This window comes from Corvus kubaryi, unplaced genomic scaffold (genome assembly GCF_017639235.1).
Source record: "Corvus kubaryi isolate FWS band 111438036 unplaced genomic scaffold, C.kubaryi_AGA036_p1.0 37398, whole genome shotgun sequence".
Taxonomy (NCBI): Eukaryota; Metazoa; Chordata; class Aves; order Passeriformes; family Corvidae; genus Corvus; species Corvus kubaryi.
Window position 1 is genome coordinate 45,994,143 of NW_024581137.1, and position 24,701 is coordinate 46,018,843.

The following is a 24,701-nucleotide window of genomic DNA, read 5'->3' on the forward strand; positions in this document are numbered from 1 at the left end:
AAAAGTGCAAACTGAGGCTGTGTCCAGTTTTTTTTGGTCTCACTAATGCTTTTTAAGATCTTGTTTTGAGATTTAAAATCTTGCCTGGGCTTTAGCCCAAGTCCGAAGCCAAACTTTTACAGTTCACTTCTTTTTATGGCCATATTTGAATGGAGCTGCTGTAGCTTTAGGAATTAAGTTTCTCACAGTGTGTGGGGTGAATCTTATTGGGGTCTTCTGGCGGTTGCCTTGAACTGCAGCACAGTTATGTACCAAATTAAGTTATATGCAAAATCTACTCTTTTTTTTTTTCCCTCAGAGAGCCATTTTATTTTGATGTGATGCATCAAAATGGCCATTATAATAACTTTTAATTTGGCTGCTGTGAAGCAAATAAGAGAATGCAATCTTAAGTATATTTGCATGCATTTGTAACTTCTTGTCCAAATCCTCCAAAATTGTGTGAATTCTGTTAGACACATGATCTCTTATTTGAAGTGTATGCGAGTCTGACTTTGCCTTGACTAACCAAAAATTATGTTTCATTTAAATATGCAACTATCAGTCAATCTATAGATATGGATATGTGCATATGTACATGTATTTATAGACACAAACCTTTGGTTCCTAATCCTTAGAAGACAAAAGCCCTGAAATTTTCATGGAGTATCAGACTGTTCAGGTGTTTACAGGATGTGGGTTAAATTTTGAATAACTTAACAGTCCTTCAATATTAAAAAAAACCCAAAACCTAACAAACTTGATTTTTGAACTAGGAAAAGATATAGAAAAATTCCAATTCTGTTTAACTGGAAAGAAAGATACAGTGAAAGATTTCTGCTTTGGACTATCTATGAGACCATGGCTTTTTCTTAAAAGCTGATTTTGGAATGCTGGGTAACTGTTGGAAGAAGTGCCCACTGTTAGCCTTTCATTTGAAGGCTGTGATGTGTTGCAGAGCAGACTGTTAGCAATGGAGAACATTTTTGTGCAGATTTCAAGACTTAAAATTCTGGCTCACATTTTCCTCTCTTTTGAATAATGGACTATTGCTTGTGTGAGTTTAAATCTCCTTTTATCTTTGACTCTTTCATTACAAAATGGGTAAACCTTTTGCTAGTATTATTGCGGGTTTTCATGGTACTTTTCAAATACTAGGAAGAACTGTTAATAACACAAAAGCAGTATGAATGTACTATTTTCTTTAGGATGGAATTAACCTTTTTATGGATAATGCCCTTTGGTGGTGAGTTACTAGCTTCAGATACTGGTATATAATTTGATTTCTTTCTTCTGTAATGGGGTTTCTTGTTGCAGTGGGGATCCTGCAACACACATATATCAAACCAGGAGTCCCGTGGAAAGGAAATATATACGGACAGACAGATTCTTGCTAGATGTTTCAGAGAGATGTTTATTTCTCCAGCTGCATGGCCGGAGCTCTGCCCAGGAACTGTTCCAGTCACGGGACCAAGGGTCCTTCTGCCCGCGCAGGGAACACAAACCAACCAATGGGAACGAGGCTGAGCAGGGACAGGGAAGCCCCGTGTCTGTGCCCTCAGGGCCCCTCTCCCAGGGCTGCACGGCGGGGGAGGGACCCCAACACCTCACCCGTTTTATTTTAATAAAGGGAGAATGAAAACAACTGGATAAACATAACAAGAACAGTTTCAAGACAAAACAAGCCACCCTCCTGAGTCTTTAAATGTCCAAACAGATTCTGTGGAACATCTTAGGGCTGACAGAAGGAAGACAGAACTCTCTGAGCATGCTTTGTGGGGAAACTGAGGCAGGAGAGGGTTTAACTTCTTCCCTCCCCCTTTTCATCCCCCACTCGGCATTGGAAAGGGATTTTTGGGGAAACAATTGGCAAAAGCATGGTTTTGTGAGGGAAACCATGGGTGAAAAAACGGATTGGGAATACACTGGGGGTAATAGGACATAGGGTAAAAGGGAAAGGTGGGATTAGGAAAGGGAGACTGTAGGGGGGGTTTACAAGGGAGATATTGTCTAACATGACTACGATTTTTTGCATATATACTGCCTTTCACAGAAACACCATCAGGCCCAGTGACCTGCGATGCTTGTAACCCTTTTCTACCTCGTATAATTTTGAATTCCACTACCTCTCCATCTTCCAAGCTTGGGATGCATTTTTCAGGGTTATTCTTTTTAATAGCAGTCCTATGCACGAATATGTCTTGCTGGTTGTCACACCTTGTTATAAAACCATAGTTTTGCTTAACATTATACCATTTTACTATCCCTAAGGTCTTAGTTACTATGTTCCGAGTGGCTGCTGTTTTCTGTCTCGCTGCGTCTTTGCTCTCTCCTTCGGTCGCTCCCGTGTTGGAATTGTCGGGGCTGCTGGTGCCTGCGCGCTCTTCCCGGGGTCACGTTCGGGGCTGCGCGGGCCGGGCCGGGCCGGGCCGCTCAGTTCTCCGCGCGTCGCCTCCTCTGGTCGCAGCTTCGCTGCCGCTGCCGGGTGCTGCACCCACATCTCGGCCGGGCCCCCGAGCGACGACCCCCCCGCGCCCTGCTCCAGCACGCGTCTCGGCCGGGCGCGGCTCCGCTCCACCGCCGCCAGCCACCGCCCGCGCGCCGCCCCTCTCGGTTGGGCGTTCCCGGGGCTCGCTCCACCACGCGCTGTGCGGGGCCAGGCGGGCACTGCCGGGTCCTGCCGCTCCTGCCGCGCCTCGCTCCGCCACCGTCACTGCGGCTCGTGTGGCTCCGCCCGCGCGCGGGAGCTGCCTCACTGCTGCTCGCAGAGCGCTCGGTGCACGTGGCCTGGGCCTCACGGTCCCTGCGCCAGGCTTCCCTTCGCCAGGACACAGCTGACATTGCTCAACAGTCTCGGTAACTAAATAATATTCACGAAAATATTCTTCCATCAGCATATATTTTGACTCCAGTATTAACTGTGTCCAAACGGTTTTCCAAAAGCCCTTGGTAAGAATTAAATCCCAAGAAACATAGAAAAAGTTCTTAAACAACCATGCCAGGAAGTGTTTCAGTTCTTTTTGAGCTTGAATCAAGCTAAAATTTACAAATCGTTGTTCAAGAATCATTTTAAGTTTAAGATAAATGTTCATATGCAGCTCTGAGAGCCAAGAGTCTTTCCACGGTTCCTCCATAGTTTAGATATGGAAGAGCAAAGCAAAACCAAGAAGAGGAATCCAAAGTTTCCAGGGTTTACTCACACAAATCAGTTGCTTAGGGATCGGGGATCGTTCTGCTCACAATTCTCCACCATTATGTTACAGTGGGGATCCTGCAACACACATATATCAAACCAGGAGTCCCGTGGAAAGGAAATATATATGGACAGACAGATTCTTGCTAGCTGTTTCAGAGATGTTTATTTCTCCAGCTGCATGGCCGGGGCTCTGCCGAGGAACTGTTCCAGTCACGGGCCCAAGGGTCCTTCTGCCCGCGCAGGGAACACAAACCAACCAATGGGAACGAGGCTGAGCAGGGGCAGGGAAACCCCGTGTGTGTGCCCTCAGGGCCCCTCTCCCAGGGCTACACAGCAGGGGAGGGACCCCAACAGTTTCTAGTGACAAATCTGTTGCCATATTCAAAAAGACATTTGTTTTTAAGTTGTATGATGAATTAAGACATCTAAGAACCACCAGAGACTAAAATCTTACATGTTGTGAAACTTCATGCATTCTAATATTCCAGTGTGCCAGCAGTGGTGGCCTGGAGTAATGCGGTGCCACAAGTGGCCTGTGGGATTGCTTGGATTTGCTAACACTTTTCCCTGGACGAGCTGGGAGTGGCTGAGTTGCAGGTGCACACCACACAGTGCTTGCTTCTGCCTGTAAGACCTGTGCTGTTCCTCAGAGGGGCAGGGGGAGCCAGCCCCTCTCAGCAGCACCTGTCCCCTTCTGGCCACCATGTGCCGGGTAAAACAGCCTTTACCTTTCCCCATACCCATGTTCTCCTCCTCTGAGTTTTGTGCAGGCAGTTTGAGAAAGACAGATGGATGTGTTTGGTCGTTCCTGTTGCTGGGGAGGATGTGAGAGAAGGGATGTGGAGAGAGGAGGACGTGTGCTGCTCTGTAGGGTTCAGTGGTGGGAAGGAGCCGCAGTTGCTCCCTGGCTGTAGGCTGCTGGCTCTGCCAAGATAATTAAAAATCCCTGGACTGTCTTCTGCAGCTGCTGAGATGGGGTTTTGCTGGCCTTCTTTCAGCTCCTGTCAGAAGAATAACAGTTTATCTTAGAGGCAGTGCTTTTTGGTAGTTCATGATATTTTTCAGAAAGACTTTTAAGTCCTCTGTTGGTTTACTGCTTTTGGAAAATAGCACCTTGCAGCACAGGAATCTTCGGGAGATGCGACTTGACTAAGATGTTTTGGTAGTTGGTTTTCCTTTCTTTTCAGCCCTGCAAACAAACTGTGAACCTGTACCAGGTTGTTATTATTCCTCAAGCAGATAATTTTCTAGAAAAGAAAGAAGTGCTCTTCTGGTTTACTGTATTTTGCAAGCTGGATTCAGTTTCATATTTGTGATCCTATTTTATTGACTGAATTTGTACTGCTGTACTTTAAAGTATTTGCAGAAAAAATACCTGTAGTGGTTTAAAAAAGAAAAAGCACCTCTGTTTTTTCTGGTGATGTATTGTGCTATGTGATAAAAGACAAAAGAGGTGGATAATAGATAATGTATTTTGCATTTTTAAGTGCTGATTACTCTTCACATAACGAAGAGCTTGAATTTGGCTTAATAGAAAAGCCATCCTGAAATCGAAAACAGTCTTTACCAGCACTGTCTCAATGGGTGATTATTTTTTTCTTCTGTATGTCTAAATAAGATGCATAAAGGAACATGAAAACATTCTAGTTTATAGGCCTTTGAAGTCAGAAGTCCTAGCTCTGAACTTGTCTGTGATTTCTGGGAGGATCAAAATAGTTTTCCCTTGAAATCCCTAGATTCACTGTCCTTTGTGGCATTGATGATAAGGATAATAATAAGACCATTTGCAACTGAGGAGTTGCACCTCTGCATTTCTGGGTTCTTTCTTGTAGAGAGAAGATTAAGTTTTTTCCAGAAGTTGTGCCCAGGTTTCCAGCAGCATGTCAGGCTGCTCTTGTCATGGACTACAGAATGCAGGGAGGTGAAAAAGAATGCAAGAGAGCATAAAAGGGCAAAATACAAATAGGAAGTACATTTGTAAAGAGGTGTGTTGCGAGGAATAAAACACAGGGAAGTGGAAGACCTAGTAAATTATTAAATAAAAGGGAAAGGACAGCAGAGTATGGGCATGGATGCTGAAGGAACAGGCAAAGCTGTAGGCAGAAGAACTTGACCCTGGGACAAAAAGGCTTTGTTTTCTTTTCCTAAGACCTTGGGCTTAATTTCCAGTTTTACTGAGCTTTCACAAGGATGTGAAAGGGGAATAAGAGAATTTTAGAAAGGCTGGGATAATCACAGAAGATAAACATATCAGTGCTCATATGCAGCCTCACATAAATGCCTGCATCAAATGCAAGGGAGTGTGCATTTGGAGATAGAGAGAATGTAAGAGAACTAAGGTTCAGAAAGCCACACTTGGAGAGCAAGGAAATGCTAAAAAATGATGTACTATTTTAGTAGCATGTTTTCCAGTGGATACAGGCATGTAAGCTTTAGCAGATTGTAGTGGAATGGAATTTGGGAACAAATAAATTCATAGAAGTTTGTATGATGTATGATCAATTTGAATTTGTAACTGGTGAATATCTTTTAGGACTGGTTTGGTGGTTTTTTGGTTTTTTTTTTTAGTTGTGGGGTTTTTTTGCTTCTTTTTTTCGAGTTGTCACAGCAAAGAGAATGTTAATCTGTGAAGGTTCCAAGTTTTTTTTATCTTGACCGTATAAAACACTCTAGCCTAGATTTTACTTGTTTACATTCAGTTGCAATAACTACTTTTTTTAAAATCATGCCTAATCTTGGAAACCTGTCTATCTGTAGAGGGTTGTGTATTTGTTTGTAATACTTAATTATTCAATAATTACATATAACAAGCTGTGTTCCTGTGCCAAGCTGTGGCTTTGGGGCATGGTGGGAAGAAAGTGATGGTAAATGGGAAATTCCTGACTTCTTGTGTACCAACTTCTCAAGCTGCTTTATCTGTTTTAATCCAAAAGCAGCCCTTAGAACTGAAGTCTAATCCCAAAGCTGTGTTGATGCAAATGATTTGCATGCCAAAAAGAACCACTTGTGCAAGGAAGGATAAAAAAGTGAGCCTCAAGATGGATTTTGTTTTACAGTAGCTGCTTAAGTATGTAAACTTGGTGTTATTAAAAAGAATGAGAAAATCTGTGTCTGCCATTGAATAATCATAAATATTTTTTGTGCTGTTCTTTCTTTCCAGATTTGAACATGGAATTCAACCCATCAGATCATCCACGGGCCAGTACGATATTTCTCAGTAAATCACAAACAGATGGTAGGTTACTGAATTTATTACAGTAGTTATCTCTAAACCCTTTGTTGAATGCATGTGATAGTCCTTTAATATGTAATTTCCCCCTCTTCCCCAAAAAGAGGCATTTAGAGGCATCATGTTAGAGTTTTAAATAGTCACATCTTTAGCTAATTGTCTTGTATGACCAGTAGTACAAATATGGATGAAGCTTAATATAATAATATTTTTTAAATATTTTTTTCTAAATCCATAATTTTTTGTCTAATTGTTTCTTAATTTTTTTAAACTCTGATCATTAGGCTTCTGAAAGATGTGTAGAAAGTATTCTTTTAGAAAATGCCAGTTTATATTAGCTAAGAAGACATTTCCAGGGTTTTTCTGATATAGATGATACTGTAAATGAGTTCAGTACTAGATTTTCTTAACAAAATAACTCCCATCCTACCCAAACATTCTCTCCTCTTCTCCTCTCGTTATGGATTTGATATAATCATGTTTGTCTGGAGTTACGTTGGTTTTCTTTATACATAGACAAAATGATCTCTAAAATTAACACTGGTTAAACAAGTCTCCTGACAGAGTTAGTAGAATAGAAGCCATTTACTGTGGCTCTTTTGTTCCCTGTTGGACATGTATGACATGTTGGTTTAGAAATAAATGAATAATGGATGCAAAACACATTATTTTCTAGCAGGACCTTCAAAGCAGTTCCTGCATTGTAATTCTGACTGTTCAATATGAATTCTTTGTCCTCCTTTCTGCTGCCTATAAATGCTGCTTTTGATTTACATAGTAAATTGCAGTGTCAAACACATCACTTGAAAAATAATGTAGTTTTCACTTACTGTGTATTTTTTGCTAGTTTTTGAGCATGACTAGAACAAAGAGGATATACATTTAGGCCCTAATTGAAGAGTTGCTTATGTGAGTACCTCCTTTGACCTTGAGATTGTCCTTCTGAATTCAGCCCTGGTTCTGTCAATGCCTCATTACATGGGTTTGGATGTGATTTACCATACTAACCTGGTTTGGTAGTCTGTAAAATGAATATGATAATATTTCCATAGTTGTATTGTAAAGATTGATGTCTATTTTATAATGGTTTTGCAGTGTGTTGAAACTGTCTAATCCCATATGGATGCTACTTGTTTCTTGTTACAGCCTGTTGAAAGAAAGGACAAAATAGACCCAAGTCCAACAACTAAAATTTTGACCAGACCGGATGATTATTCTTACTTGTAATAATATCAGTTAATTTATTGCAGTATGGAGTTAATTTTAAGCATTTTATAAAAATGTTTATACCCATGCTAGAGTTGATCTATGAAGCTTTGTTCTAGTTTAAGTAATGTGAAGAACATATTTTTGGGTAAGAACAATGGATTTAGTGAAACATTATAGAAATGTTACCAATGGGAGTGTAAGATCTGTTCAGCTGTCCTTGGTACACTCGAAAAAATACAAAGGCTATTTTGTTTGTACAAAAATAAAAAGATTCTGCAAACATTTATCTACTGATCTATTGCCAAGAGCCATCATGTTCTGGTGGGACAGCTCCCAGTACTAAGCGTTTTGCTTGGCTGTACTTTGGGCCCCTTGTTGAACCAAGTGAGCTGTAGGAGTTACCACACTGTTCAAGGATGTTGCCTAACCAAAACGCTATAAAGTGCTTGTTAAAGGGAAAATAGAGGGATTTTTTAGGGCATGTAGGGTTGTAATCTGACAGGTTGCTGTGGAATCTAGGGGACCCTCAAGACTTCTTCAGATGATGTAGAAGAGGAGAGCTGAGCTGGCTATTTTGAAAACACCTAACTTGGGCAAATAATTGCTCCATTACTTTAATAGTATTGGGCTGGTAAACCTTCCTGTTGACTGTAAGTGAGAATACTTCTGTAGATAAGACCTGTGGACATTGAAAATACACATTACACAATACACAGAAAGTCCAGTGGCATCAGGATTCAGGGTTTCATCCAGGATCTGGCTCTGGCTGTGAGCATACATCTCATGGTTTTACAGTGGGAAGTGGCCAAGTCCATCACTAGGTGCTAGAGTGACTTGGCAGTGTTACCTTCGGGCAGTTCCATCTTTGGCTTTCTAGTAACCCTGTGCTCTTTGAGCCTCACTGATAGTCTTATAGTATTCTCCTGGCATAGGAGCTGTGCTTGACCTTCTTAGTGAGCAGAGAGCAACAAATACAATGAGACAGGATGAGGCATCTCCGTTTATTATGTGGTCTTTAATTGTCTTTGTTCTGTGAAGCCTGGATGCCATGCTAAGCATGTAATTCATCAGTAGTCTGAATGAATCCTTAATTACCTGAACATTCAATAAATCTGTAGAAAAGTTAAAGTCACAATAAATATTAATTTGATTCCTAACTGTAGGAGCTTTTCTAAATGTTTCCATCTCTTTTGGGAATTTTCTAGGTTGTGTGGAATTCTTCCTATTTAGGGAGCTAGTACAGAGTATTACCTGTTACGTTTTTAACTTCTGTGAGTGCTTTATGCAAGATCTCCCTCATTTGGTGAGCTTGGCCAGTGAGCTGTGGGTGATTGGAAACCCATGTGCTATTTAGTGTGTGGCCGTGATTAACCCAGGGTTTCCGAACAGCACTCCCAACAATGTAACTGCCTTTCCTTTATGGTAGCAAGAAGGCAATGTTTGCTCCTCCAGGGTGCTGGTAATGGTGTTTCCTGTTGGTGCTTTCCAGCTGTGCCTCTCTCCTAACTTAGATTTGGCTTTACACATTCAATGTATGGGCTAAATTTTGCAGTATCAGTGCAACAATGAGCTTCAGACAAATAAGATTTTGAAATTGTGTTTATATATGTGTATAGAAGTGGAGTAAGCTGGTTTTACTCTTAAATGTTAGCTAGGACCAGTCTTCTCAGCTAAAAGAAAAATAGATGAGTTGCCAATAGTGGCTGGTAACTCCAACTTCCAAAACGCAAGATGTTCTTATAGTTGTAATCCTCAAGGATTTTGTCTTCAATCCTGATATGGCTAACATGAAAATAAGTCTATAGAAACTGCACAGTGAAAGTTTTTATTACAGCTCAATGAAAAATACATATATATGTACATATACACACAGGTGCCTCTGGGTGTGTGTATTTCCTCAGTCTCTTTTAATTTCAGGATACTTTCCTCCTATTGCAGAAGCTCAGTAATAACAGTCGAAAGTGCCTGCAGCAATAGGAACAGGTCGTTGGCCTTAGAATGAGGAAAACTAAGACAATTTGGCGCATCTCAGGCTCCATGTGAAGAGTTCCATTACAACTTTGAAGTTTTAAATTGTTTAAAAAAAGTAGAAGTTTAATTGTTTAAACTTACTCCAAATCTGTTCAGCTTCACGTCATCAAAACCTCATGCCTGAAACCCAAAATCCTGGAGTTGCAGTTAGGAGTTTATGCTGCAAAATGCTAGTTAATTCTAACATGATGGTCTGGCCTGCTGCAGACCATATGAGCAGCAAAGCATTTTTAAACTGACTGAAGCCAAGTGATGGAATTACCTCTTTACAGTCATTTTGCCTTGTGCAATAATTGGCTTCCCCTTGTTTAAAGGGGGGGTTGTGATTACAAAAGAGAGTGGTTGTGACAGAGTGGGTTTCTGCTCTGCCCAATTCTCCACTGGCATGTGTTTTGGAGAGAGTTGAGCCTTACACTATGGCAGGAGCCAGAAGCACAGAAAGAAGCGGCTGCCTTCCTGTAGTGTCTTACCTGAGAGTCCAGGCTAAATGAATTTCTGTTATATGGAGAGATAGGGAAAGGAGGTCAGCCTGGTGCTTGCAAAGCTGTGCACAAGAAGTGCTTGGAGCAGGCAAAAGGGAGGGGTGTATAAATACGTTAACATATTCTTCTGGAGACTGGAAATAGCAAATGGGATTGAGCTGTGAGTAATATTTGTACTTTGGGAAATAGAGGGTTGTACCTTCATGGGGAATTGAATAAAGGATACAAGGGAAAATACAGAAGAAAAAAACTAAGGGGAATAAAGGTCATTAAAATGGAATTTGGAGTATATGTGCAGGCTGTCTTTGTAGGATTTGAAGAACTTCGAATGCGGTATAATTGTGATTAAACAATTATATACTTATATTTTATATAATTATATAAATGTAATTATATAAAATACTTAACTGTGTTCAAAATTTGACAGTTAATAGGAGTTAACTTTGAGTTATGTACTATATTAGGCTTGCACACAGCTTATCGTGATTGTTTATTGCCTGTACGTTACAATATGTGATTCTAGACAAATACTTTGGCTGTTCTCAGAAGTATCTACCATAATTTTGTTGTTTCTCTGTAGAAACATATTATGTGTTTTGCTGGTGCTAAATGCAGTGTGTGGAACTTAAGTGTAGTGCAGTGTTTTAGCAGGATTTCAAGCAGTTTAACAATTTACTAGATCATCAGAATTTTTCTGCTGTTCCTGTTTAATTCTGTTTCTTATACAATGTCCGTAATTGTGGATCTGAGCATATTCTAAGTGACATGGCTAACATCTGTCATGTGTGATTCTCCTTTCTGCTCCCTGGGAGGAAAATTATGTAAGGATTTTTCAAAGTTTTTTCTTATTTTTTAATTTTCATTTTATGTCTGCATTAAACACAATTATTTCACAGTATTCACACATACAGCCTTGTTTATGTGAGATTGCTTGCTTATAATAAATCACAAATAATGGCTTCTCATCCAACAGGGAATGAACAGGCTACCCCACCATTGTGAACTCTCTTAGTTTGCTAAGTGCATTGGGTTGCCATAGCTTTCAAATCATGGTGCACCAAAGTGCATTTAATCACCTACAGCATGAAACCATTATTATTTTAATCCTGCAGTTTGATTTATGTGTTAGTTGCCTCCAGACTTGTATCCTAAATGCTGTGGTATTTTCACTGGAACAGAGCTCCGCAGGCTCTCTATGGGGTGAGTTAATTGGGGAAGTGCTTTAAAAAAATGAAATAAGAGTATATTTAATCAGCTGTAATAAGCATTTGCCTGATAATTAAGACTTTATACATCTATCTCCCTTGTTGTTGCTATTTACTTTCTGACTATTTTGGCTAATTGTGGTGCTTGTGGTGACTGGTCCATACTCACCAAAGAAATACATTTTCATTGTTACATCCAACACAAGTAATAGTTTCAGGCTTGTGCCTTATAGAAGGCAGTGGTGTAATCCATACGGTTTCAAGGCTCCTCTGTGGGAGTTAGTGCACAGTAAGCTATGATGACAATTTGCTAAGTCCGTGGTGTAGCTCTTTAGGTGCTTTCATACCTGCAAAGTAGTGTAGGCCACTTTGCAGCAAGGTACCTTGCATGAAGGCACCAGTGGCTTAGGAGTACCCACACAGAGAACTGGGGAAGAATGGCCAAGCCACTGCTACCTTGGACTGCAGCTTACTGCATATTAGCTTGCCCATGCAGACCAGTGCCTGCTGAAGTACCCAAATGGATGAGAACTTTAGCCCATCACCACACTAGTGAGCATAAATGCCTTTATGCGTACAGATATATGTTCCTTCTGTGTTCGCTATATAAATATACTTGGTTAGTGCAAAAGGAATTATAATGTTGCACATAGATAGTCTCCTGTTCTTTTTATTATAAATGGTATATAAGAAGCTTAATCGGGAAAAATAGTCATGTAATATTTCTATCATATTTTGTGTTTTTGCAGTGAGAGAAAAACGCAAGAGTCTCTATATAAATCACGTAAGTGAAAATGCCTCGCTATGCAGCTTTCTCCTTGTTGTCTATATTATACAGTAAATGAGAGTTATCACACATGATTTCCACATTGCTGAGAGGGTGCTGATGCTCCACATGTCTGTTCTGCATCAGGATCCTGAAGTATAGGCCTTGACTATTGAGTTAGTGGAACGAATCTGTTGAAGACAGTATCATGCTCACAATCCGTGTACGTAGGCAACTGGTATCTGGGAAAAAGAGCTGCACACACTGGTATGATTTTTAAAATTACTACAGAAACTCTTGAAACTGTAGATTACATTTGTATGCAAGTTTGCACTGGCAGGGAGCTCTACAGCATTTGATACGTGCACAGTTGTTCTGAAGTGCCTGACCAGTGTTGATGCAGTGTAACTGTGGATTCACATGTGGTACATGCTGAGTGTGAAGATGGAGGTTTGATATGCTTATGTACCCTGGGCATTTTTCAGTTCAGTTCCCTTCTGTTTGAACCAAATTCTCAGTGAAGCTGAGGGCAAATACCCTGTAGCCTGCTTTGGATACAGGACCAGGCTCTTTGCCTCAGTTAGCATTGTTTGTACTGCTGAAGCACCTGGAACCAGTGTGGTTCCAAGTATGTGAAGCCTTGTGCTGAAATATTTGGAGTCATGTCTCTGTGAAATTGAAAAGGGAAAGAACTAATTGTCTACCAAATACTATTTGCCTTCAAGGTGAATGGGGAGAAGTTCTCAAGTTTTTCTCTATCTGGAAATATAAGCTGTCATTTCATTTTTAAGACACTACAGCTGCTGAAACAAACAGATGTGGTTTATACCCTCTTCATCTCTTTGTGCTGGGGTGAACATTTGTCTAGCTCCAGATAAACTGGATTGGGGCACAAATGCAGGTGGATTCAGCTGAAAGCTAAAATGGGGCTCCTAATTGTGATTCAGTCCAGGGCTCACACCTGCAGAAAGGGAGGGAGCCACAAGGGCAGGAATGACCTGCTGTGTGGGGTGAGAGGGCAGGACTGCTTCATTTGTTGATAGAACTGGTTGGTGTTGAGTATTTCTGAAACTACTGAATGGCTTCCAAAGCAAGGTGAGATTTTCAGTTTCCCAAGAGTTAAGATTCTGAGAAGTCACGACATAGTGTGAGGCTTACAAAGCCCTTAAAGTTGCCCTCTCTAGGCTAGCAGATGTTCTTGGTCCTCATCTGTTGCAGTGGGGATTCTTGCAATACATGTGTCAGACAACGAGGCCCGTGGAAAAGAATGTATGGACTGATTCTTGGTAGATATTAAAATGCACATTTATTTCTACAAAAAAAAAGTGTATGATACAGAAGAAATGATCACTCATCTTCTATTCCCCTGCAAAACATTCCCATTGTTTATAGTGCATGTGAGGGTAGTTTGCAGAGCAATTGTCTTGTTATAAAATTACTTGGAAAGCCAGTGCCCTGGGTTCCTGTAAATCTAATAATGTGTGCTCAGTACCAACCATTTCATATGTAAAAATTGTTTTCTGGGTTAGGCAGACTGAGTTTCCTCCAGCAGATTAACAAAGATGACTATTCGGATGCTGCTGGAAGCACACTATTGCAAACCTTGGTATAAAATGTTCTTGGGTTAGGCTGGACATGTTGCAGAAAAGGGAAGGGTGATCATAGCACTGAGGAGTTGTGTTGTTGGGAGCTCAGTATAGCAGCATATGCAGTTGATGTGCTAAGTGCTGTACCTCTTCTTAATTTCTGTTTTGTTTTTTCCCCCCAAGTGCCATTCAAAGTATTGGCTGAGGTTGCAGTACTGTAAACTTCCTCAGTGATTTACTGCTACCTTAAGTCTGACTTCTTTGTACTTATAAAGTACTTCTGAATTACAAAGCTAAAAATGAACCTTTATGAAGCTGGAGTCCTTACCATGGCTTTCTCTCTGTCTTTACAAGTCAGTTAAGTTTTTTTAGACAATACTCATAGATAAACTGTATTTTCAGGCATGTCCCGGTAATTTGTTTCTTCAGCACACCTGTGAGTATTCATTCAGCACCTCCTAAATCTTCAGTGTGCTAAAGCTGGTGCACAAACTGGTGATCATTTTCGAAGGGGTAGCTGTGGCTTATAACTGGAACTGTGTTTAGGTTTTCAGACTGCAGGGAACCATCATGGTTTTCCTAGACCACCTTGTTGGAAGAAATTTAAGGAATTACTTAGATTTAACAGTTGTATGTGACAAATGATGGGTCTTATTTACGTGCTACATGGGTTTATGATATACCCTATTGACTAATCAGCTCTTTTCCACTGTTTCTCAGTGTGTGCTAACAGGAGCTATTGCTACTCGTCTGTTCCTCTGTTGATGTGAAGTGCTGGGTCCCCACGTCTGCTCTGGAGGAAACATGCCAGAGAACATAAATTCTGTAGTGTTCTTTTGTCTTTCTTTTAAAAGAACTCCTCACCATAATGCAGTGCTTTTTTCTTTTGTGGTTTTTCCATGATGTCATCTTTTTGTTGTTGTTCTTGATGCCTATGGTCCTTTTGTGATAAATAACCAAGATGAGCAACAAAATATTTTTATCTTTTTGTGTAGTATCTGCTTAACTGGTTATTTTGCAGCCAGAGTTGAATTTCTCCCAAGTTATATGGGGGGGCTGGTTAGAAAGAGAAGTGTCAAAAAAAGTTGTACTTTTTTTTTTAACTGCTTACCAAATTCTGTGTAGTAACAGATGAGAATAGTAGTTTATACAAATGCAGTTTTGAAATATTACTTATAAAAAAAAGTAATATTGACTGTTCCTCATTTAAAAAGGTACTTTCTTAGCATGACCACACCACTGTTCCTTTCCTTTCTCACTTGCTTTTGTTTGAAGAATATTTTATTTGGCTGAATAGTTTCCTTTGATCCCCAAACACAAATAGTGGGTTCCTGCTTTGATTTGTTACACTTTGTTAAGGGCTGACAGTTGCCATGTTTCAGATTCACCTTGTCAGTAGGTGTGATGGAAGAAGCCAGCAGCTGTTCTTTTTTTGGGGTGGAGAAAGAATGAAAGGAGGGAGTGACAGAGTGCTATGGAGGAGCTGTCATCTCTCAGTCTTCCCACGGAGCCCAAGGAGACAGATGACAGGTTGGGAATGGTGCTGGAAGTTCCCTACCTACAATGTACCTGACCTGTTTGCTTTCTTCCTGCCTGTTTTAATTTCTAAGCAGTTGCAGCAGACTCTGCTTCCCTTTCCTGTTGCACTGGCAGTCACTGGTTTTTGTTATGACTTTCATGCTGCCTTGGTGTGCACATGTTTTTTAATCTGCTTAGTCAAGCTGCTGAGAGGGATGAAGATGCAGCCTGAGATAGAGGCGTTCCCTTTCTCAGAGAAGAGAGATTGCATCAGTATCTCTGCCTGTACAAGGAAAGCAAACAGGAAGACAGACACGTTTTGTGTTTTTAGAGGAGGTGGTGGAGAAAGAGTGAATCTTTTATTGTTGTTGCAGTAGGTATTTCTTTTTACTGGGTTTTTTGTAGCGCAAAGGAGCAGGGTGGGGGGAGAAAAAAGGTTGTTTTCTCCTTCAAGTTTTTCTAGAAATTTTCCCTTTCACACAAGGAGAAAATGCTCTGTTAGCCCAAGTAATCTCTTCAAGGCAAGATACATTCTTGAAATGAATCTCTGCTTATGTAATACCCCTTAAGAATCAGGGGTATTTTTTGCATATTGGAATATTTCTGAAGGAAGAGAAAGGGTAGGAAAAGGAAAAGAAAATAAAAGGAAGTAATGTCTCATTTTCATGTATTTTTTATTCTGGAGACTGTCTGCCAGCTGTGTAGCAACAGCATCCTTTCATCAGTGTCTTTTTTTAGGGATCTGGTCATGACTTCCACTCTCTGCTACCTGGCAACTGGATGTTCAAATTCCAGCAGACTAATACTGCTTTTGTCATTCCAAGTAGAAAAGTTGACATCTGTATATAGACCAGAATTATTTTTCATCATCCTGGGGAAAAGTTACTGGGCAACACTCATGTCATAATCCTGGTCCTTGTAAGTGACCCTGGTGACTTGCATCAGGGCAAGCTCCACCCCAGACATAGTACTGGGGACATGCAGGGAACAGAGGGGTCTTTTGCCATACGAGGTGTGTCAGGAGCAATTTCTTTGAGCCTTTTTGCATGCTTGGAATGATGTATGGCACTTACTCCTATGTAAGCCCCAAATTTTCTTGTCAGATGAATGAAGAAGCTGTTCTGCTTCCCTGTTGTAAAACTACTGGACATGTGACTGATAATCAAACACTTTCAACTAGTGGTTAACGAGTAAATAAGATAAATGCTGAAATGGGAACAAAGTCTGAAAAGCAGACTATGAAAAGTTTAATCTGTGAAAGCAAAGCACAACATAAAATATGAAATGTTGTTTTCAAGGGGACTGCCCGAGGCTGGCTATTGTAAAGGCTTATAATTGCTGTCCAAATTCCTTAAGATATTTTAATTGACATTCCTCACTCGAAGAGAAGAACAAGATAAACTGGAAAATAGATTAGAGGCTTCTCAGGTGTTCTTGAAGTTCTCCTAGAGATTGCTTAACATGGTCTTTGCTCCTCTCCATTGCAAGTTCACAAAGAAGCAGGTGTAGAGGGGGCCTTTATAGGCCACCTGGTCCAGTTAGCAGTTTCCCTACACTGATGCCATTCCTAATAGATGCAGTTTAAGATTCTTTCCAGGCATCTAGTAAGTTAAAATTAACAGGTTTTCTTTAATGGCTTACCTAAACTTACTAATTGAAATGTGTTTCTCTAAAGTCTTTCAGTCCCTAGTTTCTTCTCCTGTCCTCTAGGGTGAAGAATTTTACCTCTCCTGTCAGCCTCAAGGCACTAAGTTATATGAAGTGATAAACTTTTTTATGGGGAGAAACAAAAGCTAACTTTTGAGTTAGAATGAGAACATGCAGGAGAGTTCTTTTACAAGGGGCTATGTAATAACTTTGCTGGGAGTGCAATAAAGTCCCTCTGGTGAAATTGCACAACAGTAGCAATTTCACGCTTGGTAAATATAAGCCTTTGAGCTGATTTTAGCTTTCAAAGAAATATCTAATATTTCATGTTTGTAAAACAGGGTGCTTTTTCAGTGGTTAAATTGGGCCTGCATGTGCTGCAGAGGAGTTTACCAATGGTTGCTGAGCCCCTCAGGAGCTCAGTGGTTTGCTGACGTAATTTTCTATAGTTGACATGAGTAAGGACAAGCTTTAAGAGCAAAAGCATTGCAAGGGCAGATCTAGTCTAAGCTAGACTAGTTTTGGACATTATCAAACATGGGTGAAATTAACTGAGGACAAAGTTGAATCATGAGGAACAAGGGGTATTACTTAAGAGTGGTTGGACTGGATTTTTTTTTAATTGTAGTTGTTGGCAGAGGAAGATGAGCATTCAGTAGTACAGTTTCCTATTACTTTTGTTTCAGCAAATATATCTACACCAAAGGTAGACAATTTTTCTGTATTCCCATTATGCAAGATGAAAGTAAGTGCAGAGATTTGCAGAGCCATGCAGGGAATTGTGTTGCATGGCTTGCTTGATTTTGGAAGCACTTTGTTGACCTGTAAAATCATGTTTTTTCTGTGAGTTGTGTTGTCAGAACTAATTCATGTCCTGAAGCAATAGAAGATCCTCAAGAGAGGAACCTCCCTTTTCCAAGTCAGAAGCAGTCCTGGTAGTTTTGCTTGCTGTTGTAATTTGGCTTCATGTGCACTTTTACATGCCAGTTTTGCCTTTTAGCATCTTGGCCAGCCTCTAGTGCCTGGAAGCTGATGGGCATGTCTGCACAGACAGCTGCAAGCAAGCCTCAGTTTTTCCATGGGGGAAAATATTATTTAATAGTACCTTTTAAAATCATGCACTGACTTACACCTGGTTCATGGGAAGAAGAGACACTATTATCATTATTTAGTACAGAAGCTCCGAATTGTCTTTTGATGGACAAGTGTGAAAGAGCACTGAAAAAGACTGTAGCTGCTTTGCCAAACTGGAAGCTGACTGGCTGAGGGCCAGCACTGGTACAAAAGCTGTATGGCTTCATTAGGGGAGTGTTGTGCCCAAAGGAGCAAATCCTGCTGATTATCGGGGCGGAGAGCCACACTAGTGCAGCTAAAGAGGCCAGAGCTGGCCCTTCTGGTCAATTCTGAGTGTTGGTTTTGGGCAGTATGCCCCCTCTGTTAGATGTTACTACAGAAGACCCCTCTGAAGTGCCTACTTTAACAAAAGAAATAGCAAGATTTCCTCTTTCCCCACAAATTTAGATGTAATTTCTAAGTGATGCTTCCTGAGATAAACTAACTCTTTAGTATAATCTCATTGTAAAAAGTTAGGAATTCATTGTAATTCCTTTCAAAGCAGGTACCTAGAAGCAGTTCTGCTGTGTTTGTGTAATTTTGACGGCAAACGAGGCCATTAGATTTCTGATAATATGTTTTTATGTGAACTTCAGGTAAAAACCTGTTCTTCAAACATCTTAAAACACACAGGATTTGGAAAATTGGAAAGTGTCAGGATGAAGCTGGAAGAAAAATAAAGCAGTGATATTTGCTTAGTACTAGCTGTGCAAGGGGAAAAAATACTAGTCTCAAGAGCTAGGAACGCCTGCATTATTGGAAATACATTGAACCTTGATCTCTCAGGGCTTTTTCTGTAACACATTCAAAAACTTAGCAAGTTAAAAAGCAGAGTTTTCTGTTCTACATCTTTTCCTGTTACAAAAGAAATTCCACAAAACACCTATTTCATATTCATTGCGATTTATAATGTCAGCATTTCTTAGTGAATGTCTTTGGTTGAAATGAGAAAAATAGCAACTGCTTGTAAAGAGTTACAAATACTCTCCACCAAAAGAAATCACCAAATGATAGAAAGCTGGTCCAGAATTCATCTCAAGAGCTTGTTCAGTCTGGTTTCTTGTCTAGGAGCAGAAGCCTGCATCTAAGCTATTCCTGGCATATGTTTGTTTTACCTCTTCTTTACAACTTTCAGTGATGGAGATTCTATCACTGCTCAAGTCACTTAAGCTATAGCTGCTATTAGAAAAAGGTGGTGGCTTGAGATTTTTTTGCCATCGACTTCTCTCACTTTCATGTCCAATCTTAATTTTCCATAGTTTAATGTAAGCCTGCTCCTTCTTATCCCATCCACAATGGTCATGGAGAACAGCGTCCTCTTCTTTGGAACTCAATTCAACATGACTTAAGGCCATTATTTTTGCTTTGTTCCTGGAGAAAACCTTTCCAGCCTGCCAGCTTTTCCTTGTAAATCAGGGTTTTCAAATCTCTGATTGATATTACTTCTCTATCCTCCAGAGTCTCTGAAATAAATTAATCTTTCTTGAAATACAGTGTCCAAAGCTGGACATAAAATTCCAGCTGAGCAGAGTGGATGGGTGCTCTACCCTGTTGCATACATAGTAACTACAAATTCTATTGATATATTCCTTTTTTTTTTTTTTTTTTTTAGAAACATGTCCTCTGCAAGTTAATGTCAGCTGCAAATTCAATAAAAAATACCTTGAAACTGTGATCAAAGTTACTGCTCAGTATTTTATATGGAGTAGACCAGACCTCTGTGGAATGTCCCTTACTTCAGCCTTCCAATCTGAAAGTGATCCCTGGGTAACCAGATTATAATTTTCCAAGTAGTTTTTACCTGCCATATTTTCCTTGGTTTGCCCTTTGGGAATTTTATGTGAGATGAAGCTGGAAGTCTTGCTGAAGTTGAGAGGCATGGCATCTACGGAATCTCAGCTTGGGTACAGAAATAGTACTGTGGCTACTCAAAATACATGTAAAGTGAATTCCGCTTCATGTCAGTGAGGTGCTTTGAGTTTGTAAATATTTGCAATAGCAGAGCTTGTCAAGGCTCCTCATGTATCCTATGCTCGTATTTGTATATGAAGATTTACAAAAGGAGCTGTACCAGTCTATCCTTTTCCCCACGTCAGCCTTATGGTGGGATAGAACCTTAGAAGGAGCTCATTAGAGGATTTGGCTAATTTCTCCAAAAGCTCTATAGTCGTTCTCAGCTCTTCTGATTTTTCTTAATTAGAGCCTCTTTGAATTGTCTAAATGGGAGAATTTTTGTGGTCAGCTGTGATGGATTTGAAATACAAAGGCATTAAGCTCCTGTACAATTTTGGTCACAGACTTACCCCATTGAAATGGACACAGAAGGGAGTTTGTCTTTTGGACAGTGCTGAATACTGAGCTGATGCTCAGAAACCTCTTTTGTCCTTTGCTAGGATAGAGAAGGTTCCTGTGCTTCATTTTATGGGGGCTCATAAAAGTCTGACTGAACTGTGGGACGTCAGCTGCCTCCCAGCTTAGTCAAGATAAAATATGAAAGTGAGGGCCTTTTCCAGCAATTTGGAAAAGGCAAAAAATCTGTTACCTGCTGCATCATATGGCTGCAGTTGAACATCAGAGTAGAAGCTGGGAACGTTGATCTCCCAACAGGTCACTTGTTCACATGGCACAGGTGTGTGAATATTTACCTGAGGGTGTAGGTTTATACTTGGCACCATTCTTCTGACTGGGAGAGGTGCTCCTTCCTGCCAAGTTGTTGTGAACAGAAAGTGAGGCACGAGACACCACGTATTTTCCTGAAATGTGAAAAGCTCCAAGCCTAATGAAGTGTGATGTGGGCTGAAAATCCAAGAAGAGTTCTGTGATGTGGTAGTTTCAGAAATAAGGTGTGTTGCTCTTATTATTGATGTGTGTTGAATGTTAGAGTGCTGTTTACATAAGAATATTTAAATCTGATAGTGGTGTTGCTACAGAGTTGTTTTCTGTTTTTTAATTGTGCTTCCCTTGAATGAATCCAGTATATTTATCTTAAATTTTATCTAAACCTTTAAAACATGTTGACACTTACCATGCAGAAAGAAAACTTTCCATGTGTTGTTTTTTTTTTAATAACAACGCTGAGATGTCTGCATATCTCCCATTTTTTCCCCAGCCACTAGAGTCTCATTTTTGCTGTTTTTAAGTTGCTTTGCCTTTATCATGCCTAGAGAAGGTACTCAACAGACTAATGCAGATATTTAAACTAAACTGTGGTAGAATAAGAGCTATGGATCACCACTCCCCTAGTAATTCTCTGTGGATGCATCAATGCTAGATAATAAATTTTATGGCATTAATATTCACAACGCATCTGATTTTTCTCTTTGTTGCCTTGCTTAACATACAATAGCCTGGAAGGTAGATGTATTGTCAGCTTCCAAAGTACCTTTCCAAAGTCCTGGCGGATTTTTGAAAAGGTGTATTTTTCATTTTCTCAGTAAACCTTTTCACTTCCAAGAAAAGCAGTTCAGCCAACAATTTTATTGGTCAAGTGAAGGACCTTGATAGAATTTGTTGGTAAGCTTTCAGATAATTTGAACATAATGTTCCTACAACTGTGACAGCTTCAGATAATGTTGGGGGTTTTTTTTTCAATTAACAGAAGACTTTGTATGTTTTCTCACTCATAGCTGGGAAATACAGACAGATGACTTAGATGTGTGTAGATTTTGCCAGGAGTCTGTCTGTCTGTCTGTGTAATGAGTGCTGTTAAGAAGTCAGCTGCCTGTGGAAAGTGGAGCATTACTGAGCTGATGAGTGCTGGCGTTGGTAATGATGGCTGTTTTGGAAATTGGGCAGGGCAAGATGTACTGAGGTAGGAGTCACAGGATACTCAGTTGCCCTGAGCTGGTAAATACCTGTAAATTCCGCTGATGGCATTGACACTGGTCTCTCCACTGAAACACTGGAAACAACATTAATTGTAAGACAAAATTTCCATGTCAATGTGAATTTTAAACCTATTCTGTTGTGAGTTAAATGTGTAATTTGACTGGTCTTAACTTTCCTGACAGAGGTTCTTGGTCAAGTTATTTGCTAGTGTAGATGGAATAAGCAAAGATAAAATCAAAGAGGATTAAGCACTGTGATAGCTATTAGGTGATGTGGTGAAACTGTTCTCTCTAAACTGGTGGAGTGCTGGCTACTCTAAACGGCTGAAGGAGAAGCCCTCCCAGCAAAAAATGTTCAGAAATAAGTAGTGTTGTCAAATGACAGTTTTTTTGGCTGAATTTTCCAATGTTTTTCTATGGTAGTGCAGAAAAATGATTGAAATATATTGAAAACCTTTTCTCTTAAGAGACTTTTTAAGATTTGCTTATATACGTTTCTTCTGTCCTTTGATCAGTTTTCTTCCTTTCTGATAACAATCTATTATTGATGAATTACTGTTTTGGAATTCTCCTTATTAATTTAGTAGCTCTGCTGGAAAGACCTCTTTCCCCTACTTCATTCTCTTAGGAGCTCTTTTGAGGGTTTTAAATGTTTTTTTTTTCTGCAAGCATGGTTTTATATCTGTTGGTAAACCAATCTTCTTTGCTAACACAATTTCTTTTTTACTCTTCCATTTACTCTTTTGGAATGAGGGCAGAAATATAGGTCTTGTTCATCTTCGCATTCCAAGTGTATGTATGTATTTGAGTAAGCCTGCAGAAAAATTTTTGCATGGTTTTGGGAAAGGAGGGACGCAGGGCATTTGGGATTTGAAAGCATTAGCAAATCTCAGGCAGGGATTGTTGTGACTTTTGCACTGTTAATTATTTCTGAACTTTCTGAACTGCTTCAAAATGTGCTCACATTACTGTGTGCGTCATTATGAGAGACAGAAATTTGTCTTTTTAAAATTCTTACATTTCCCCAAAAAAATGCTTTGGTATTACATAATTGCCATTGTTCTTTTGCATGTTTTTCATAGCATCCTCCTGGGCAGTTGAGAAGGAAGTACAGTTCCTGCTCCACTATTTTCCTGGATGACAGCACAGTCAGTCAACCAAACCTCAAGTATACCATCAAATGGTGGGTTTTACAATTTATGTATTTTTGCTAGAACTTACATTTTATGTGTGTATTTATGTATACATATTTCTGAACCATTACTAAGCAAGCTTCAAAGGTTTTAGTTTTTGAAGTAATAAATTTATTTAATTAGTCATGCTCCAGAGTTACTGGGTGATGTCTCAGATGTGCACTTCAAGTTTCACTGGTGCCTTTTTACTTTTGGAGAGAAAGGAAACCGGTATTTGTGGAGTATTGTTCTTTACATTTTGTACAGTAAGGGGAAAATAGAGACCAAATGCTCAGGCATTTTATACTCTTTGTTAATGGTGGTGATAGCCTCTCTTGAGTTGTCCGTAGGCTGGTTACCTTAGTGTATGCAATTGCAAAAATTTATTAAGTTAGCATCTCTGATGCAGAGATGTTTACATGAGAGACAAATCTATTCAGTCTAATACATCCAAAGGAGTTTGTAATGTTGGTCACTAAGACAGTCCTTAATTTTTCTGTTAAAGGAAAAAGAGGGGAGAGGAGAAAGGTTTTGTAGTTAAATTGGTGCCTGATTCCTTGTCAGCTCTTTCTGCCTGGAATATAGTCTTGCTTTTCTTCAGGTTTCTGTCACTAGTAACTTAAAAATAGTTCTGATTAACACTTGAAAAGCAGTTTTCATTTCTGAGGTGTTTAGGTTTTTTTCCTCCTTGAATCTCGTACTCTTCTACTCTAAAATCCTTTGTATGCAGAGTGTGCAGCCTTTTGGGTGAGTTTTGGGTCCCCTTTTGCATCAGAACTGCCGCTGCTCATGGGAAGAAGAGATGGGTTCAGCTGCAGCAGCCAAGAAGCATTTTCAGGGGGGTCACAGTGGCTGGCAGCAGCCTTGTGAAGGAGGACACAGAAGGATGAGCTGGTGGTGGGGTGTGTTTGGGAGAGACTCGGGTGCATGGCGGTGGGCAGAGCTGTGGGGAGCAGAAGAGCTGGAAGAGCCGGTGCTGGGATCAAGTGGGAGTCATGCTGGGCTAAGGCCAGGCTGCCAGCCTGGGAGGGGTTGGAAGCTGCCAAGGGTCAGAGGGCTTGAAAAGGGACTACAGAGGGTGAGAAGCTGGACTCTGGCACACAAAGTCTCTGCATCTTCTGTCTGGCTGCACATTTAACAAGTTGAAGGATGAGGAGATAGTAGGATTATTGCTTTTGTAGTATAACTTCATTTCTTTCCCCACACCTTGCAGTCTCTGCAGGAAAATGACAATTGCACATAGGTAACTCTAAGAGGGAGGCATTTTACTCAGCTCATTTATCTCTTCTGTGTCATGTTATGCACTGATGTGTTTAAAATATTACTGTATCCACTGCAGCATCTGCAGCAGGAGGGGTGGCTGGGGTAGGGCGATGGAAAGCTGCATCATTAGCATCAGTGCTGCACACTTAGTGTCAGCTGAACTAGTGTATGAAAGGTAGAATGAAACTTGGGTGAGGTATTCTGTTACAGCCCTGAGAGACTTTCAGATTCTGATACAGATTTCTAAAGAGTAAATATTTTCTAAACTTAATTTGACATTTTGTTACAAAGGCAACCATATGGGCACCAAACAGAGCTGTGCATGTAGATTCTTGCATCTGCTTTCATAAAGTGAACTGGAGTTTCAGGTGTGTTTCTAGGGGCATAATTTAAAATTAAATTTTAGGACTAATTCATTTTGTGAATAGCTTTCAGTTAAATCAAATTCATTCATAAATGTGGGTTTTTCTTGTGTTCA

The 24,701-nt window shown here is 40.1% G+C and overlaps 1 protein-coding gene across 5 annotated transcripts in view; it reads left to right on the forward strand.

Moving 5' to 3' along the window:
- CCNY (cyclin Y) overlaps positions 1-24,701 on the forward strand; it is a 123,117-nt gene that overhangs the window by 69,914 nt on the left and 28,502 nt on the right. The window contains exons 2-5 of one of the 5 annotated variants that reach the window (XM_042042898.1): positions 6,336-6,410; positions 10,936-10,947; positions 12,081-12,115; positions 22,871-22,971. In XM_042042898.1, coding sequence (XP_041898832.1) covers positions 6,336-6,410; positions 10,936-10,947; positions 12,081-12,115; positions 22,871-22,971 — 223 coding nt within the window. Of the gene's footprint in view, positions 1-6,332; positions 6,415-10,935; positions 10,948-12,080; positions 12,116-22,870; positions 22,972-24,701 lie in introns of those variants that run through there. The other 4 variants (XM_042042899.1, XM_042042902.1, XM_042042900.1 and 1 more) reach the window with 4 other exon arrangements.